The sequence below is a fragment of the Acinonyx jubatus genome, chromosome B3, assembly GCF_027475565.1.
Source record: "Acinonyx jubatus isolate Ajub_Pintada_27869175 chromosome B3, VMU_Ajub_asm_v1.0, whole genome shotgun sequence".
Lineage (NCBI taxonomy): Eukaryota > Metazoa > Chordata > Mammalia > Carnivora > Felidae > Acinonyx > Acinonyx jubatus.
The window spans coordinates 85179863-85198796 of NC_069386.1; the positions used below are offsets into that span (position 1 = coordinate 85179863).

The 18934-nt window shown below is 35.2% G+C and overlaps 1 protein-coding gene across 3 annotated transcripts in view; it reads left to right on the plus strand.

The window, feature by feature from the left end:
• TTC6 (tetratricopeptide repeat domain 6) overlaps positions 1 to 18934 on the plus strand; it is a 201778-nt gene that overhangs the window by 50879 nt on the left and 131965 nt on the right. For all 3 annotated transcript variants that reach the window (XM_053224391.1, XM_053224390.1, XM_027065617.2), the window contains one exon: positions 14174 to 14266. In XM_053224391.1, the coding sequence (XP_053080366.1) occupies positions 14174 to 14266 (93 nt within the window). The remainder of the gene's footprint in view (positions 1 to 14173; positions 14267 to 18934) is intronic.

Consider the following 18934-nt stretch of genomic DNA (forward strand, 5'->3'; position numbering starts at 1 on the left):
TGTTTGTCCAGGCTGTGAATACCTAAGTGATCAGAATCGAGTCTTACTTGTCTTTTTATTTTTAGTAGGATGGATCAAATGAATGCTGAATCTGTTCTATCACATCATAAACAACCTGGAGGCAAGATTATTTATCTTGTGATTTTTTATCCCTCACATCACCCTGCATAATTCCCTGGACTTAGTAGTCATTCTTTAAATAAATATTTGTTGAATGGTATAAATTAAAATATGCTCTCTCTTAGAGACATGAATTTTATTATTGAAGTATTTATTTATGTTATTAAATCATGTGTGACATTAGGAGGTTTCAAGAACATTCTTATAGGTCCTTCTGAAAATTTATCATTTATACTCCCAGATCCATACAAGAAAAATTTGGAGGAGCTGGAATTTAGTATGGAGAAGGAATAACTGAAGGCTGATTATCAGTGCTCCTTTATGGGTGGTATTAGTCATTTTTCATCTTAACTAAGGAAGGTGTATATGTATAAACTGCCTAAATTATAAACATAGTGTAGATATTATTATTTATAGATCTGTGTTATAGGACTTAACAGAATTTCCTTCATTGGCTTTGTTTAATAATAGGACGAGGAACCATTTCTTGGTGTGGGCTTATAACACCTTTTGCTTCTAGTAAGCTCTTTATTTCTCTGTGATTTGGTAGCCTTCATAAATGCTGTTAACATTTGGTTCATGGGATGTGTCCTTTTTCCAAATTTTTATTTTAATTCCAGTTAGTTAACATACTGTGCTATTTTAGTTTCAGATGTACAATATAGTGATTCAACACTTCCATACATCACCCCCTGCTCATCACAACAAGTGCACTCACCTACTTTACCTATCCCCCCACCCACCTCCCCTCTGGTAACCATCAGATTGTTCTCTATAATTAAGAGTCTGTTTCTTGGTTTCTTTCTCTCTCAATTTTTTCCTTTACTCATTTGTTTTGTTTCTTAAATTCCACATATGAGTGAAGTTATATTGTATTGGTCTTTTTCTGACTGACTTATTTAATTCAGTATTATACTCTCTAGCTCCATTCATGTCATTGCAAATGGCAAGATTTCATTCTTTTTAGTGGCTGAATAACAGTTCATTGTATGTATCCATACCAGCTCTTCTTTACCCATTCACCAATCATGGACACTTGGGCTGCTTCCATATCTTGGCTATTGTAAATAATGCTGCTTTAAACATAGGAGTGCAGGTATCCCTTGAATTAGTGTTTTTGTATTCTTTGGGCAAATACCAAGAAGTGAGATTGCTGGATCATAGGGTAGTTCTATTTTTAACTCTTTGAAGAACCTCCGTACTATTTTCCAAAGTGGCTGCACCAGTTTGCATTTCCACCAACATTCACAAGGGTTCTCCTTTCTCCACATCCTTGTCAACACTTGTTGTTTCTTGTGTAACAACACAAGATTTTAGTCATTCTGACAGGTGTGAGGTGAAAGGGATGTGTCTTTTAAAGTTGCTGATATATGTAATGAAATGTTAGATGATACTATTTCATGATGTATGTGGGACAAAGAAGGGTGTATTAAGTATCTCCTGGTATATATTGTTAATGCACACACTTTTTGTTTTCATTAATAATCTAGCACAAAGTACTTCAGTTTTTAATAGATTTTCTTAAACAAAAAGGCTAACAAAAGTTATGGAGACTAGGTAATAAGGAAGAAAATACACACTTACCTAAATAAATGATAATTGTTATGTGATTCTGAGATCATAGGTTTTCTAGGAAATGTCATGACATACGTGAAGAGCTAGAGTTTTACCTTTTGAGTTTTTTTGTTATTTATTTCTTTGTAACCGATCACCCCAAACCTTAGCAGCTTAAAGTAATGGACATTTATGATTTCATATAGTGTCTGTGGGTCAGAAATCCAGGGGCAACTTCTGTGTATGATTCTGGCTTGAGGTTTCTCATGGGATGTCATCAAGATCTTGTTGGGGGCTGCCATAATTTGAAGACTTGATTGGGGCTGGAAGGTTTCAATTGCAAGACTGGCAATTTGGTGCTGGAAATTTGTAGGTGACCTCAATTCCTTATCATGTGGACCTCTTCATAGGATTGCTTGAGTGTTAACATGACAACTGGTTTCTCCTAGGGTGAGTGATCTAAGAGAGAGTAGGTGGAAGTTGCCATATCTTTTACGACATAGCCATACACTATCATTTCTGCTATATCTTACTGATTATTGATTACACAAGTTAGCCCTATTCATTGTGCAGGGAACTGCTGGGAGGTGGAAATCACTAGGGACCATCTTGGACACTAGCTCCCAGAGCCTTTTTGTTAATAAGACCTGGGAATGGTACTACAAATGTTTTTGCTGAATATTAGGATAGGTTAGGTATGTGCTAACTTAGTAAGTTTTAAATTTTTTGAATGATTTTATAATAGAAAACATTTAAGAAAATAAGTTGAACTTGTTATTTGATTTTAGGGGCAGCAAAAACTGATAGAAATGTTCAGATTTAATGTCATCTGAGAAACCATAACAAAAATGTTTTCATCCTTTTTAAGTTTAGGTCTTGAAAGTTTTAGAATTATAAATTCCTGTTGGCTAAATAAATAAAAGAGGTATAAAAACTTTCAACGTGAATTGATACAGGCATATAATTAATCAGGTGGGCTTATATTAAGATATGAAATGAGAACCGCTGTTCTCCCTTCCCTCTTCCTCTGCTCCCAGCCCCAGTTTTTTTTTTTTTTCAGAGGCATAATTGGAACTGGTGCATATTCTGATATTTGTACTCTTATCCTCATCTCTGCCTATAAACTGAATCCCTGTTGAACTTGGGTCCTCTACATAATAATTAGGTTGCTTGAGTACATTGCTTTGTATTAAAAGAATTATTTCCGGTCTGTTATTTTAATTTCCCTAATTAGATTGTAAACTTCTTGAGGAAAAGAACCTTGCCTTCTATTTCTCTTGGATCCCTGGCCCTAAAGCACTGTAACACACTGTTGGTCAATAGCTGGTCCTAAATCACTGAATAATTATTGCTTAATTCAGAGGAATATCATATCTGATATAGTAGATACCATAACCTAGAAGCAGGCATATTCATTCATATTTATCTGTAGGTTTTTGAAAGGAAAAGCCTAGATTTGTGTTGCCTTCCCTGGTATGAATGTTAAGGAGTAAGGGATAGTGCATTACTTGATAATATTCTGGAAATGTTTTTCTGATTATATCTGTTTTAGATGACCTGGATTAAACAAACTTTTCATGAATGCTTCAATAATTTTTTTCTAAAAGTACTCTATAGTTTTATGAGATAGGGCACCTATCAGAAAAGTAATATAAAAAGTGGAAATCATGGACTGTATTCTGTTAGGACTTTGTGGAAAAGATACCATACGTATTTAGTTATAGATAGTGTCTGTAACAATTTTGATATTTAAATTTATGTGGTAGCCATTCAAATTGGTTTTTTTAATTATATTTTTTTTACAACTGACAGTTACTGAATATATGATCCAGCCATCCAGAACAATCATGTAAAATGTTTAATTAAAAAAAAAGTCAAATGTGGTTGAGAAGGTTTGCAAAGCAGCCCTGACACATTCTTGGGCCCGTAAGCAGGATTCTGCAGGCCAATGCCAGCAGGGTTTTGCCTGCGGGGAAACAAGAAAAAGTCAATGCAAATCAGGGCTGTTTCTCAAGAAAATAACCTGTGTGGACAAGTATTAGTTTAGGGCTATAAAAATGTCTTTTCTTTCCTTCTTTCTGAAACTTAAACTTCGTAGTAAGTTATTTAAAGATAGCACACCTTGAATAAGTGCTGACGAAATCTTAAAAGAGTATCCGTTAAAAACATTCTTTTGGCCCATGTCTTTGCAGCCAGCCTCCTCTGGGGAGAACCTGGATTGCATGAGGAAGAGTAGGGGGAAAGTTGCACTCCACGCCTCTCTTCTTTTAAAGAGGATTTGAAAAGAATACAGGTTCTGCCTAACAGGCCAGAGGAACACTGCTGCTTCTGTTGCCAGTCCAGCGGCTAGAAGCGGTTCAGGGGAAAGACCGTGGGCTCTGTTTGTTTTGAATACTACACAGCACAGTTTGGGGCTCCGAGCTCTGGTTTCAGTGGCTGAAATCTGCGCTTCCCTCAGACTTCACTGATCTTTCAAGTTCCTTCCGGCTCTGACATTCTGGACTCTAAGGTAGACACGAGAGGTCGAAACTGCTCTGTGAAACACATGAAAAATGTATCCAGGATTGTGAAGCTGGGCTGCTAATAGCTTTATAAATTTTCAGGTGTTTAAAAATTTGTTCAGGGACGCCTGGGTGGCTCAGTTGATTAAACATCCAACTTCGGTTCAGGTCATGATCTCACTGTTTGTGGGTTCCAGCCCAGTGTCAGGCTCTGTGCTGATAGCTCAGAGCCTGGAGCCTGCTTCAGATTCTGTGTCTCCCTCTCTCTCTGCCCCTCCCCTGCTCATGTTCTGTCTCTGTCTCTCAAAAATAAATAAACTTTAAAAAAAAGTTAAAAAAAATTTGTTCAACTCTGACAGACCATGTGAAAAATGTAGAAGTATATTAGTTATTATAGTTTCTGACCCAGGTGGACAAGATAGCATTAATACATGTAGCTCCCCCTTATCCATGGTGTTGTTTTCTGTGGGTCCAGTTACCCACAGTCAACCACAGTCTGGAACCAGATGATCCTCCTCCTGACATATTGTCAGAAAGTCAGTAGTAGCCTAACGCTATGCTATGTCACAATGCCTCCGTCGTTCACCTCACTTCATCTTGTCATATAGACATTTGTCATCCCGTATCATCGCAAGAAGGGTGAGTACAGTACAGTAAGATATTTTGAGAGAGAAACCACATACACATTGACTTTTATTGTAGTATATTGTTATAATTGTTCTATTTATTATTAGTTATTATTAGTAATCTCTTACTGTCCCTAACTTATAAATTAAACTTTATCATAGGTTTATCATGTGGTTACTATCCACAGGGGATAAGAAGGGACTACTGTAATTGTATTTCTTTTAAAATTGTTTGATTTTTTTTTTTTTAGTCCCAAATCCAAGATTTCTGATTCAAGTCAATTTTTGTATCTTCAATAAAGTTTTTTAGTTTTCCTCACACTCGTAAGGCACTGTTTTGATAGTTTATATTTTTGTTGCTTTTGTGATTTTGTTCCTTTTTTCTTTCTTTTTTTTTTTTTTAATTTTTTTTTTCAACGTTTATTTATTTTTGGGACAGAGAGAGACAGAGCATGAACGGGGGAGGGGCAGAGAGAGAGGGAGACACAGAATCGGAAACAGGATCCAGGCTCCGAGCTATCAGCCCAGAGCCCGACGCGGGGCTCGAACTCACGGACCGCGAGATCGTGACCTGGCTGAAGTCGGACGCTTAACCGACTGCGCCACCCAGGCGCCCCGCTTTTTTTCTTTTTTAAGTAGGCTCCACGCCCAATGTGGGGTTTGAATGCACACCCCTGAGATCAAGAATCACATGCTTCACTGAGTGAGCCAGGCTCTCCCCTTTTCTCATTTTCTAAATTTGGTTTTTGTTAATGAATTTAACTGCTAAATAACATTTCTAATACTTTTGCAATAGATTCTTTTGGGTTTTCTAGGCATACAGTGATAGCCTCTTCAAAAAACAGTAATTTGGTTAAATCATTTCCTATAATTGTATGTTTTATTTATGTTTCATAGCTAGAATTTGTAAGTATAATGTCAAATGATGATGGTGACAGTAGGCATCCTTATTTTGTTTTTATTTTAATGTGAATAATAATAGCTATTATGTACAGAATATTTTCTATATTCATGTATAATCTCATTTATTCCTTATAATAAACATGAAAGGTATGTTCTATTATTATCTCCATTTTATACAACTGAGACCCAGAGAGACTAAGTACTTTGTTCATGTCTGCCCAAAAGTAACAGAGGCAAGATTTAAATCCAAGCAATTGGATCACAGAGCATGTATGTTCAACCAACTTATCATACTGCCTTCCGTATAATTTTCACTTGAGACTGCCGTGAAGATGATTATGTTTTTTTGACTTATAAATTAATTAATTTCCTGAGATTAAGTGAAGCAACTATTTTACTATTTTTTAAATTTGACTTACTAATTAATATATTTCCTAAGGTTAGAGGAAGCATTTTTTTTACTACTTTTTACTCTTTACACATCCATTATGTGTCTCTGTTGCTAGAATTTAATCCAACACTAGCAAAATTATTGTCAATGAATGGTTATTTTTTGCATTACAGGTCTTTTTTAAATGTCAGATGTGAATTTTTCTATAATACATTCTGTGAATGTATTATAATACAGACAAACAAAAACAAGTCCTTTTGTCATAGGACAATGTATTGTAACTATCAAGTATAAATTTTACTGTTAGTAAAAATGTCAAATGAGCAGAGAATATCTCCAAGTCCTTATCATACTAATCACTTTTCTTTTTACATTGAAGTGAAATTCACATAACATAAAATTAACCCATCTTAAAGTGAACAATTCAATGGAAACCTAGTATATACACAATATAGACTCATTAACTCCATTTGGTTCCCAAACAATTTCCTCACCTGAAAGGATAACTCATACACATTAAGCAGTCACCCCCCCATCTACTGCTCTCCCCACTTCGCTTTCAGCGCCTGGCAACCATTAGTTGGCTTTTTGACTCTATGGATTTATCTAGTCTGGATTTTTCATATAAATGCTATCATACAATATATGTATGGCCTTTATGTTTGGCTTCTTTCAATTAGCATACTGTTTTTGAGGCCCATCCATGCTATAGCATGCATCAGTGCTTCATTTTTTATTTTTTGGCTGAATAATATTCCATTTGTATGTATGTGCCACATTTTTTCATCCATTCATCAGTTGATGGATATCAGGTTGTTGCCACCTTTTGGCTATTGTGAATAGTGTTACTATGAAATTGATGTACAGATGTCTGTTTGAATACCTGCTTTCAATTCTTTTAGGAATATTCATAAAAGCAGAAATGCTAGATTATATGGTAATTCTATGTTTAAATTTTAGGTAACCATCAAACTGTTTCACAGTGACTGCATCATTTGCGTCCCCACCAGCAATGTACAAGTTTCAATTTCTCCACTTTCTCACCAACTCATGTTATTGTCTGTTTTTTTTTTTCTATTATAGCCATCCTGGTGAGTGTGAAGTGGTATTGTGATTTTGATTTGTGTTTTCCTAATGATTAAAGATTTTGAATATCTTTTCAAGTGCTTTTGGCTATTTGCATGTCTTCTTTGGAGAAATGTCTATTCATTTTCCCTTCATTCTGTTCAAGAGATATGTTATATTGATTGATTTTCATGTATTTAACCATCTTGAATTCTTTAAAAAAATTTTTTAATGTTTATTTTTGAGAGAGAGAGAGAGAGAGAGAGCAAGTGGGGGAGCTGCAGAGAAGGAGACACAGAATCCAAAGCAGGTTCCAGGCTCTAAGCTGTCAGCACAGAGCCTGACGCAGGGCTCAAACTCATGAACTGTGAGATCATGACCTGAGCCTAAGTTGGATGCTTAACTGACTGAGCCACCCAGGTGCCCCTTAACCATTTTGAATTCTTAGGATAAAACTCACTTGACCATGTCATCATAGTTTGCTCCTGGCTCAGTTTGCTAGTACTTTATTTAGGATTTTTGCATCTACACTCATAAGGAAAATGGTCTATAGTTTTCTTTTCTTGCAGTGTCTTTATCTGGTTTTGGTATTAGAGTTATAGAATTAGTTACAAAGTGTTCCTTCCTCTTTTATATTTTGGAAAAGTTTGAGAAGGATTGATGTTAATTTTTCTTTAAATGTTTGGTAGAGGGGTACCTGGGTGGCTCAGTCGGTTAAGGTTAAGTGCCTGACTTCGGCTAAGGTCCTGATCTCACCATTTGAGCCCAGCATCGGGCTCTGTGCTTACAGCTTGGTCTGGAGACTGCTTTGGATCCTGTGTCTCCTCTCTCTGCCCCTCCCCACCTTGTGCTCTCTTTCTCTCTCTGCTCCTTCCCAACTTGTTCTCTCTGACTCTCTCTCAAAAATAAATTAACATTTAAATGAAAAAAGAAAGATTAAAAAAATGTTTGGTAGAGTTCACCAGGGAAGCCATCTGGTCCTGGACTTTTCTTTGCAGGAAGGTTTTTGATTACTGATTCAATCTCTCTATTTGTTATAGGTCTGATAAATTTTTCTGCTTTTTCTTGGGTCAGTTTTAGTGGTTTATTTGTCTTTTTATTTTATTTTTAATTTTTTTTCCTTCTGCTTTTTTAGTGGTATTATCAATTTGTTGAGACATTACTGTCATACTTTTCTTCAGTTGCTTTGACAAGATTTCCTTAGCTTTTTAATGTATTTAAAAAGATGATTTAAAGTGTTTATGTAATAGGTCCAATGTCTGAGCTTCCTAAAGGATGGTTTCTATATCTTGTTTCCTATGTTGAGCCATAATTTCTTGTTTTTTTGCATGTCTCTTTTTGTTTGTTTGTTGTTTTTGTTTTTGTTTTTGGTTGTTGTTATAAACTGGACATTTAAAATAATATAATGTGATAATTGTGGAAATAAGATCCTACTTCTCCCCCCAGGGTTTGTTAATGGTGCTATTTCCTATTGTTGTTCTTGTTTTCTTGTTGTAATTAAAAAAAATTAGTGACTTTCTTGAACTAACTTTGTGAAGTTTGTATTCTCTGTTGTGTGTGGCCACTGAAGTCTCTGTTTTATTAGCTTAGTGGTCAGGTAATGATTGAATATAGATTTTCTTGAATGCCTGGAACCAATGTGTCTCAGATTTTTGGAGGGGCTCTTTTGTGTGTTGGGACATACCTCAATCCTCAGGCAGACAATTTACAACCCTGAGTTAGTTCTAACTTTCAGCTTGCCAAGAGCCTCAGTGTCAGTCGGAGGTGAAAACTTAGGACTTCTAGTCTTTTCAGAGAATGTGCACAGCCTATGGTGTGCTGTGGAAATAAGATCCTACTTCTCCCCCCAGGGTTTGTTAATGGTGCTATTTCCTATTGTTGTTCTTGTTTTCTTGTTGTAATTGTAGTGTAGGCACCTGACAATTAGCTTTTTTGATTGTAATGTAAGTGCCTGACATTCAGGTTTTGATTGCTAAGGCATTCATTTAAAAGACATCCATCTTGAATGTGTGTCAACTACACAACTAGATAAAGAGCCAGGCTGCCCCAACCAAGAAGTTTCCCTTTTTTGGAAAGTTCTGGTTGACCTGGATAATCCTTTGACTACCTGCCTGTGTTTTCTTTCCTGTGTCTTAATTCCCACACTTATGTTTTAAATTCACCAATAAATAGTGAATCTGGTAAACCCTGGGCATCCCACTTCAACTCTAATAAAGTTAGAACCCCAGGTCCATGTCCCATTCCTCTCCCTCCCTCTCCTAACAAACTCACTGTGTGCTCCTTGGTATGCCATGTACCCTTTAGAACTCATAAGTAATAAACCTTGTCTTTTCAAAGTTCCCTGGTAGTTGTTGCTGGGGTATGTGTTGTAGTGATAATAAGAACAGCAAGTGCTGATCCAGCCACAACATTTGCTGTGGTTGGGGAAATGTCTCCGAGGGCTCACCACAAATAGTATGAGCCCAGGTAGTTGCCCACAGGTATTTCCAGTTAATAGCATCACTATTGATAGGCTGAAACTGACCATGAACAACTGATAGACATTCTTATGGCTGAGAGTTACTAAAATATTTATTTTATTGTTATCTTTATTTTTCAAGACTACTGCTTATTCCCAGATTATGGGAATAGGGCAAGTTGAAACACTAAACATACTCACTGTTCTTACTGTGATTAGTCATCATTAAAAAGTGCTCCCTGGGTTGCTATAAGCCTTTCAACAATCAATTATGAGGCATACAAATAAACAAGGAAGTATGACCCATAGAGAAAAAAGAAAAAGCCCAGGCATTGGACTTTAACTTGACAAATACTTTTAAGTTTTCATATATTTTTGTCTTTATATTTACTTTATTGGGTGGTTTGGAGATGGATGCTATTTTTGGCTAGTCTGATACCATTTTAACCTGGCTGTTTCTGCTAAGCGTAATGTTTTTGAGATTCATGCATTTTATTGCTTATATTATTTGCTTATTTTTATTTTAAAAATGGGATCTTAAGTGGTTATTGCTGGTATGAAATTTTATTTATTGAATTTATTAGATATGCTTTGGCCTACTAGTTTTTCAGTTAATTTTCTTTTTTCCATGAAATATATGGTCACATAATCTACTAATAGTAACATTTTGGTCTTCTACTCTATGTTATTTATACATGTAGTGTTTCTTTACTTGTTGCATTAGGCCTCATCTATCTAATGTTTTATTTTGAAATATGTTTGGTGCAGGAATCTGCAAATATCTCCCGTGGGGTTTAAGTTTTTTTGTTTCTAGTTACTTTTTACTCAGATATAGGTGTTGAATTTTATTGATGGTCATCCTCAGCAGTTACTGAGTTAATCATATGAATTTCCATGTTAATCTGTTAATCTTATGAACTAGCAATGAATTTTCCATGTAGTTCTGGGAAGAATTTCCTTAGTCAAGATTTATTGTTTCTAAATATGATGATTAGTTTCATTTGAAAATATTTTAATTGGGATTTTTTTCCCATTTATTTTCACAAGTAAGGTAAACTATAGGTTTCTCTTTTTTTTATTTTTTATTATTTATTTATTTTTATTTTTATTTTTTGTGAGAGAAAGCATGAGCAGGGGAGAGGCAGGGAGAGAGGGAGACACGGAATCTGAAGCAGGCTCCAGGCTCTGAGCTGTCAGCCCAGGACTGAGGACAGAACTGTCAAACTTGTGAACCACAAGATAGTGACCTGAGCTGAAGTTGGACGCTTAACTGACTGAGCCACCCATGCATCCCTAGTTTTCTTTATTAAGATATTTTTAATCCATCTTTGACATTGTTACATTACCTACATGAAATGTGTTTAGAAATTTCTTTATTATAAAATATTTTCAATTGTAGAAAAAGTACTCATCAGATTTTTCAAAATTTACTCTTTTTGTCATATTCACTTCAGATTGTTTAAATAAATAGGAAATTACAAGTAAAGTAGAGGCCCCCTTTGTACCTGTTTCCAATTCCAATAATTCTCTTCCTCCTCAGGTGTGAATGATATCCTGAATTTGGTGTTCATTATTGTCAGGGTTTTATACTTTAATGTTACATTTATAAACCTAAAATATTGTAAAGAAATTTTTGTAGGATTTCACATTTTACATTTTCTGTTTAGTTAGTATATTTATAAAAAGCTAAATCTCAGGGGCCAGATAGTGTTGGTTTCAAATTCCCAAATATAATAATGAAATTTTCTATTTCCCTTTTCAGTTTTGTCAGTTTTTTCCAATGTCCTTTGAAGCATTGTCATTAGTGCGTAATTTCATATTTTCTGAGGAACTTAACTCTTGTATTATTATGAAATTATCTTCTTTTTCTTGCTAACATTTCTTGTTTTGAAGTGACGTCTACTTTGTTTGATATTAATACAACCACTCCAGTTTTCTTATGATTAATGTTTGTGTGTTATAACCCCCTTAATCCTTTTACTTTTAACTTATTTATATCTTTATACTTAAAGTAGGTTTCCTATAGCAATCATATAGTAGGGTCTTCTTTTTCTCTGCAGTGACAATCTTTGTCTTTTAACTGGAGTATTTAGAACCATTTACATAGAATTATTGATATGGTTGGGTTTATGTTTACTATCTTGCTATTTGGTTTCTATATGCCACATTTGTTTATTGTTTTTTTCCTCCTCTTTACCTACCTTCTTTTAATTATTTTTAAAGCATTTTATGGTATTTTGTACTACTTAGCTTATTTACCTCTTTGTTTTATTGTTTTATTGTAGGTGCTAATGGATTTTACAATGTGCATATTTAAATTATCCCTATAGATAATGTAATGTTTCACATATGGTATAAGAAACTTACAGAAAAATACTTCTTTTCCCTTCTCCCATCATTGTGCTATTATTAATGCATACTTCATATCTATATATGTTATAAAACAATACATTACTAATTTTATTTAAACCATTCATTATATTTAAAAAAATTTGTAAAGAGAAAAATGTCTCTTTTTATTTTACACACATTTTAAATCATTCTACTACTTATTTCCATTGTGTGCATTCAAGGTTTGACCTGATACCATTTTCCGCCTGCTCAAAGTATTTCCTTTAACATTTCTTGTAATGCAGGTTTGATGGCAATGGATTCTTTCACCTTTAGTTTGCTGAAAAAGTATTTCACCTTTGGTTTTGAAGGATAATTTTGCTGGTTATAGAATATTATGTAGACAGTGTTTTCTTTCAGTACAGGTACTCTAAATATGTTGCTTCATTGTCTTCCAGTCTGCATAATTCTGATAGGAAGCCTGCAATGTTAGTTTGTGGTAATTGTTACCACTAATTATTTGTTTCTTTGTACTTAATGTTTCTCTGGATGCTGATGAGATTTTTTGCTTTATTACTAGTTTTCTTCTTTTGATTATAATGTGCTTGGCATAGTATTCTTTGTGTGTTTCTGCTTGAAATTCATGGAAATTTTTGCATCAAGGGTTTATAGTTATCAAATTTGGAAACTTTTGGCCATTTTTTTCTGTACAAGTATTTTCTGCTCCCTTCACACTCCCTTTTCTGGGACTCTAATGAAAGATTATGTTAGACTGGGTATTAATTTTCTTTCAGTTTTTATTTCTCTCTGTGATTCATTTGTGTTGTTTCTATGTCTTCAAGTTAACAAATATTATCTTCCTGCAATGTCTTCTCTGCTATTAATGCCACTCAGTGAAATTTTTATTTTAGATAATGTGTTTTATCTAGACATTCCATTTGATTCTGTTTTTTTAAAGCTTATTTATTTATTTTGAGAGACCAAGTGAGCATGGGAAGGGCAGAGAGAGAGTGGGGGAGGGTCTGAAAGAGGGAGAGAGAGAATCCCAAGCAGGCTCCACACTGTCAGCACACAGCCCTACATGGGGCTCCATCTCGAGCCATAGGATCATGACCTGAGCCAAAACCAAGAGTTAGATGCTTAATTGACTGAGCCACCCAGATGCCCAATTCTTTTTTTTTTATATCTTATGCTCCTCTTATACTTATATATTTGAGCATTTTATATTTATATTAGAAATTTCAAGGTCCTTATCCGCTAATTCCAACATATCTATCATTTCTGACTCTTTTTCTAATTTTTCTTCTTTTAAGTGTCACATATTCATGCTTTTCCATGAGACTGGTCAAATTTGATTGAGTGCTAAATATTGTGCATTTTACATTGTAGAATATGAAATTTTGTTGTTTTCCTTTCAAAAGTGATGGAGTTTGTTCTAAAAGTCCATTAAGCTACTTGAAGATCAGCTTCATCTTTTCCAGCATTATTTTAAAATGTTATTAAAGTCCTAAGAAGCCATTACTCTAGAGCTGATTTAGCACCACTACCAATGTGTGACCCTTCTGAGGTTTATAGTGAATGTACTAAAAATCTAGAGGAGAAAGGGGGTGTCAAAAGTCGTATGGTCAAATGCCCGTTTTAAAGAGGGTAAAACTGAGGTTAAGGGGAGCAAAATAACTTGCCTGTTGATACCTGGTCTGTGACTTTACAGTTTGGGCAGGAGCTGGGTCTCTTTATTACCATTCATTGTTAGACGTTGTGGTGGACTCTCTTCTTACCGCTTCAGCTGAATAGAGACGATATCATAGCACTTAGCATTAGTAGTGATGAAAATGATACTAGCAGTTATACTTATTGAAATTTTAAGTATAATCATACTCCTTCTTGCTTTTGATTAGATTAAATTTTTGTTTTGATTTTTTCTTTCTTGTGCAGCCATTTAATAGCCGTGTTTTACAGTATCTCTACCTTTACTCAATTGTCTTATTAAATCTGATGATATACCTACAGATGCCAATAATTTAAAAAGCCGAGAAGTCAGAATAATAGACAAAATATCTTTATTGTGTCTTTTGTTTTATATTTCTCATTTACTGCATAGTATTGATTAGCTTGTATTTATTCCCCACTGATTAAATGAGTAGAATTTTGCTGCATTGAATAATATAGCTCAATGATTTTAAAAACTGTCATTATTTAAATTGTTTTCTTTTTCTTCTTCAAGGATACATCTTTAATGGGGAAAGAGTACGGTCACAAGCCATCTCAAGTGCCAGCGGAGCAAGGATTACAGATAAGTTTTGAGGAACCTCAAATGGTAAAGTCTTTAATAAGAATCCTCCCTGCCAATATTGAAGTAGTAGCCTGTCTCTTGTTGCTAGAATGCTTATCTAAATAAAGAATTTATTTTAGAGGTGTGTTTAACTGTAAAAATACCTAATCCAATATCACTTTGAGAGTCTTGGCCGTTTTCGGTCACTGTTGCCGCCTATCATAGACCTTTGGAGATAAGGCCCAAAACTCTTTTCAGAAGGGAAAGATTTTAACAGTTTCTCTGGTCTAGGCATTTAGATCTAGAAAGTAGTTGGAGAGTTAATTAAAGGTTATTAGCTCCTAAGAAAGCATCATTTTATTTTTTCTATTATTGATGGGGGAAAAATTTTGTGGAGAAATATGGACCGTTGATGACAGAAGTTTGTTTCAGAAATAAAGTTTCCTTTCCATTCATCATTGGCAAAATATTTACAGGATTCAAAGCAATCTGGAACATATTCCCTATGAATGGGACGCAGCTCCATATGTATAGAAATCCGTATTTACATAATACAAATGATGGCACGATGGTCATTTCCTTTATAAAGAATTTGTAAAATATTGTTAAATTGCAAGCTCTATAGTTCCTGAAAATGTGAATCCACATACATAAAACTTCACACTTCATTTTTATGATAATGTGTCATGGTTAGAAAATATATGGAATCTTTTCACAAAAGCCATGGATCCAGTGATATTACTTTCCACAACTGGTTAAACTGCTAGAGTTTGAAATGCTCCTGGGTTGAGACCATGCCTTTTTCTGCTTTGTATTCTCACCTCCTACCTCAGGACCCAGGATGTGCGGCACTAATATGTGGCTAAATCAATTTTGAAGCTTTCCCACATATGCTTTGGGCTTAAGACTGACATCTATGGTAGTTGCCTCTAGGGATCACCATTTACAGGTAGATATTGAAACCTCTGATGTCTAAACTTCTAATAGATATAGTAAATTCAAAATACAAGATTAGTTAGGTGCAGAAAAATAGAAGTTCTTCATTAATAAATGAAGTGACAATACCATTTATTATGTTCATATAAAGTATAGGAAAAGATACCATTTTCAGGAACCTATGAAAAAGGCCAATTATCAGGTGCCTAGCTTACACATTATCTTGACTATTTAAAATAAAGATTTAAACAAAAATATTGATTTCCTTGTAATTTTGTGGGAACCATTCTCTCAGCTTTGACATTTATAAGCAATCACTGGACCTCTTCTGGCCACTGGCTTTTTAATAGGTAAAGTACCTTTTTTTTTAAGTTTATTTATTTTGAAAGAGATAGAACGAGAGCAAGAGGAGCAGAGAGAGAGAGAGAGAGAGAGAGAGAGAATCCCAAGCAGGTTCCATACTCAGCATGAACCTGATACAGAGCTTGAACTCACATAGTGTGAGATCATGACCTGAGCCAAAATCAAGAGTCAGATATTCAACTAACTGAGCTACCCAGGTACCCTGACATAAAGTAAGTACCTTTTAATTTGATACCTGGTCATGGTAAAAAGACTCCTCTGTGGTATCTTTCTAAGTACATTTTTTGGGGTGCCTACTCTGCTAGAAAGCAGAACTCTACCTGTCTATCCTACTTGTCCCTTGGAGTTCTAGAAGATTCCTGAGCTGAGATTTGTCTGGGGGAGCATAGAGCAACATGCTCTTATTTGAAGAGGGTCTGTTCTTTCCAAGTTGTGCCTGGCATCCTCAGAGTATGTAGCTTCACTTGTGAACATCTCAGTGCCACAGGCCAAAGGTCTCTCAGTTCTTTGATACAACTTATTTTCTTTAAGTACCCACCATTTTAAATATAATAGTTTTTGAATCATCATGGAGAATGATTTCCTCACATAATTATAAAAAAAATCAAGGAACTTATTTATTTACTCCTTTTCTACAATGTGATAGATATTGTTGTAGACATGGTTAATACAAAGATAGAAAAGACAGTTCTTGACCTTGAAGAACTCATTGTATGGAGTAGACCAACAGATAAAGAGACAAAGTACAATACCGTTCAATGAATATTCTAAATAGAGACTAAATACATAGCAGAGGAAGAAACTGATATCATTTTCTCTTGTTTATTCATTCACTCATTTACAAATAATTGCTGATGATATACAGTGCACTAAGTACTTCAGACATAAAAGATAGGTAAGATACAATTTCCTTTTTAAAACAAATTTTTTTTAATGTTTATTTATTTTTGAGACAGAGAGAGAGAGACAGAGTGTGAGCAAGGGAGGGGCAGAGAGAAAGGGAGACACAGAATCTGAAGCAGGCTCCAGGCTCGGAGCTGTCAGCACAGAGCCTGACGCGGGGCTTGAACCCACGAACTATGAGATCAAAAACCTGAGCTGAAGTCGGACACTCAACCGACTGAGCCACCCAGATGCCCCAGACACAATTTCCTTTTTAAGAAATCCTCAAATTTTAAGGTTTTTAAAAAATGTTTATTTATTTTTGAGAGGTGGGGGGTGGGAGAGTGGGGAGACAGAGAGAGAGAGGGAGACACAGAATCTGAAGCAGGCTCCAGACTCTGAGCTGTCAGCACAGAGCCCCGACATGAGGCTCAAACCCACGAACCATGAGATCATGACCTGAGCCGAAGTTGTATGCTCAACTGATTGAGCCACCCAGGGGCCCCAGACTTTAAAGTTTTAATGTACTTAAACTTTCTGTTCTCAGGATGCCTTTAAACTCTTAGAAAATACTTTAAGGACCCAAAGGAGTTTTTGTTTATGTGGATTATTTCGACCGATATATACCATAATTGAAATTAAAACAGAAAAATATAAAATATTTATTCATTAATTTAAAATAATAACACAATTATTATGTTCAATTACATATGAACACAAAACATATTAAGAAAAAAATTGTATCCAAAAAATAATTTAGCAAGAATGGTAGCATTGTTTTACTTTTTTTTTTGCAAATCTCTATAATACCTGATATAATAGAGAGCTAGAGTTTCATATCTGTTTCTGCATTCAATCTGTTGTGTATGTTCTTTTGGTTGAAGTATATTCAGTAGGTCTTGTCTCGTACAGATTGAAAAGGGAGTAATATTTTAACAGCCTTTTAACATAATTATGGGTACTATTCTCTATTAATACATCCAAACTGTACAAGTGGTAGTTTCTTAAAGATGAGTTGCAATGGGGAACCTGAAACAAGATAAATTAACTTATTGTATATCCTTACATTAAAATCCATTGATCTGCCTTGCTCTTTGAATGGCTCTTTACCCCTGTACACTTTTGTAATCTCATGTGTTAATCATTTGAAAAGTACTGGTTCAGGGGTGCCTGGGTGGCTCAGTTGGTTGACTTTGGCTCAGGTCATGATCTCAGGGTTCGTGGGTTCAAGCCCCACGTGGCGCTCTGTGCTGACAGCTCAGAGCCTGGAGCCTGCTTCAGATTCTGTTGTCCCCCTCTCTCTCTCTGCCCCTCCCCTGCTCATGCTCTGTCTCTCTCTCTCTCTCTCTCTCTCCTTCAAAAATAAATAAACATTTAAAAAATTAAAAAAAAAGAAAAGTATTGGTTCATTGTTCTACCTACTACTGCTTTTGCATCATCACTGCAAATGTCAACACAGTGAAAAAAGCAAATAAGGCTTAGTATTATTTTGAAAATAGTTTTAACACTGCAGATCATCTGAAAGGGGCTCAAAGATTGCCAGGAGTCTGTGGAACACACTTTGAGAAGTGCTAGTCTGTTGGGTATAGGGGAAGGAGGGTAAGAGAGTACAGGTTGGAATCAGGTTGTCTAGGTTCAAACAGAGCACTGCTACTTACTGTCAGTGTGACCTTGGGCAGGTTACTTAATTCTGTAAGTCTCCATTTCTTCATCCACAAAATGGGGTTACAAACAGTTCCTACTTCATGGAGTTGTGGTGGAAGATTAAATGAGATAATGCTTCTATATGTTGATGATTACAACTGTGATAATGATTACCTAGACAATTATAATACAGTATGATACATGCTGAAATAGATGCAGGGCACAGAGTGATAGGACCAGTAAACATTTTGTGGAGAAATAAGGCTGGGATGAGTACTAAAGAGGGTCATTTGCCTCTCCTCAAACTTTTCTTCCTCATTTTCTATTTTGGAGGGTGGTACCTTCATCTGTTTAGTCCTCCAAACCAGAATGCTGGGAGTGTGTGTTGAGGCCAGTAGAAGAGAAATTCAAAAGAGAGTGATAAACAGTGCCAAATCTGTGGTGCATGAAATGAATGAGTTTCTCATAAGTAGACAGCATAGGGCCTATGGCACCTGTCCCTCGAGGGTATCTATTCTGCCATTTTATGAAAAAGATTTTGTTAACCTCTTTTTTTATCAGTGAGGAAAATGAGACTAAAAAGTGTTAATTAACTTGACCAAAATCATACATCTGTTAATTGACAGATATAGGATTTGAATAATGTCCCATCTAGTTACAATAAATTACAGTAATGTCCAGTAAGCAGTTTTATAAAAATACGAGCTCCAGATTAAAGTTTAATTTTATAAATGGAAATTTCTTGGTTTAGCCATCCCTTTTGGCGTAATAAAGACATTTATGTAGTATTTGGTACTGTTTGCCAGCTTTACCTCTTATTTTACTTATTAGCAAATGAATGTATCAAGAACAAAGTGATACAATTGCATTTTCAAGTCATTCTCTAGA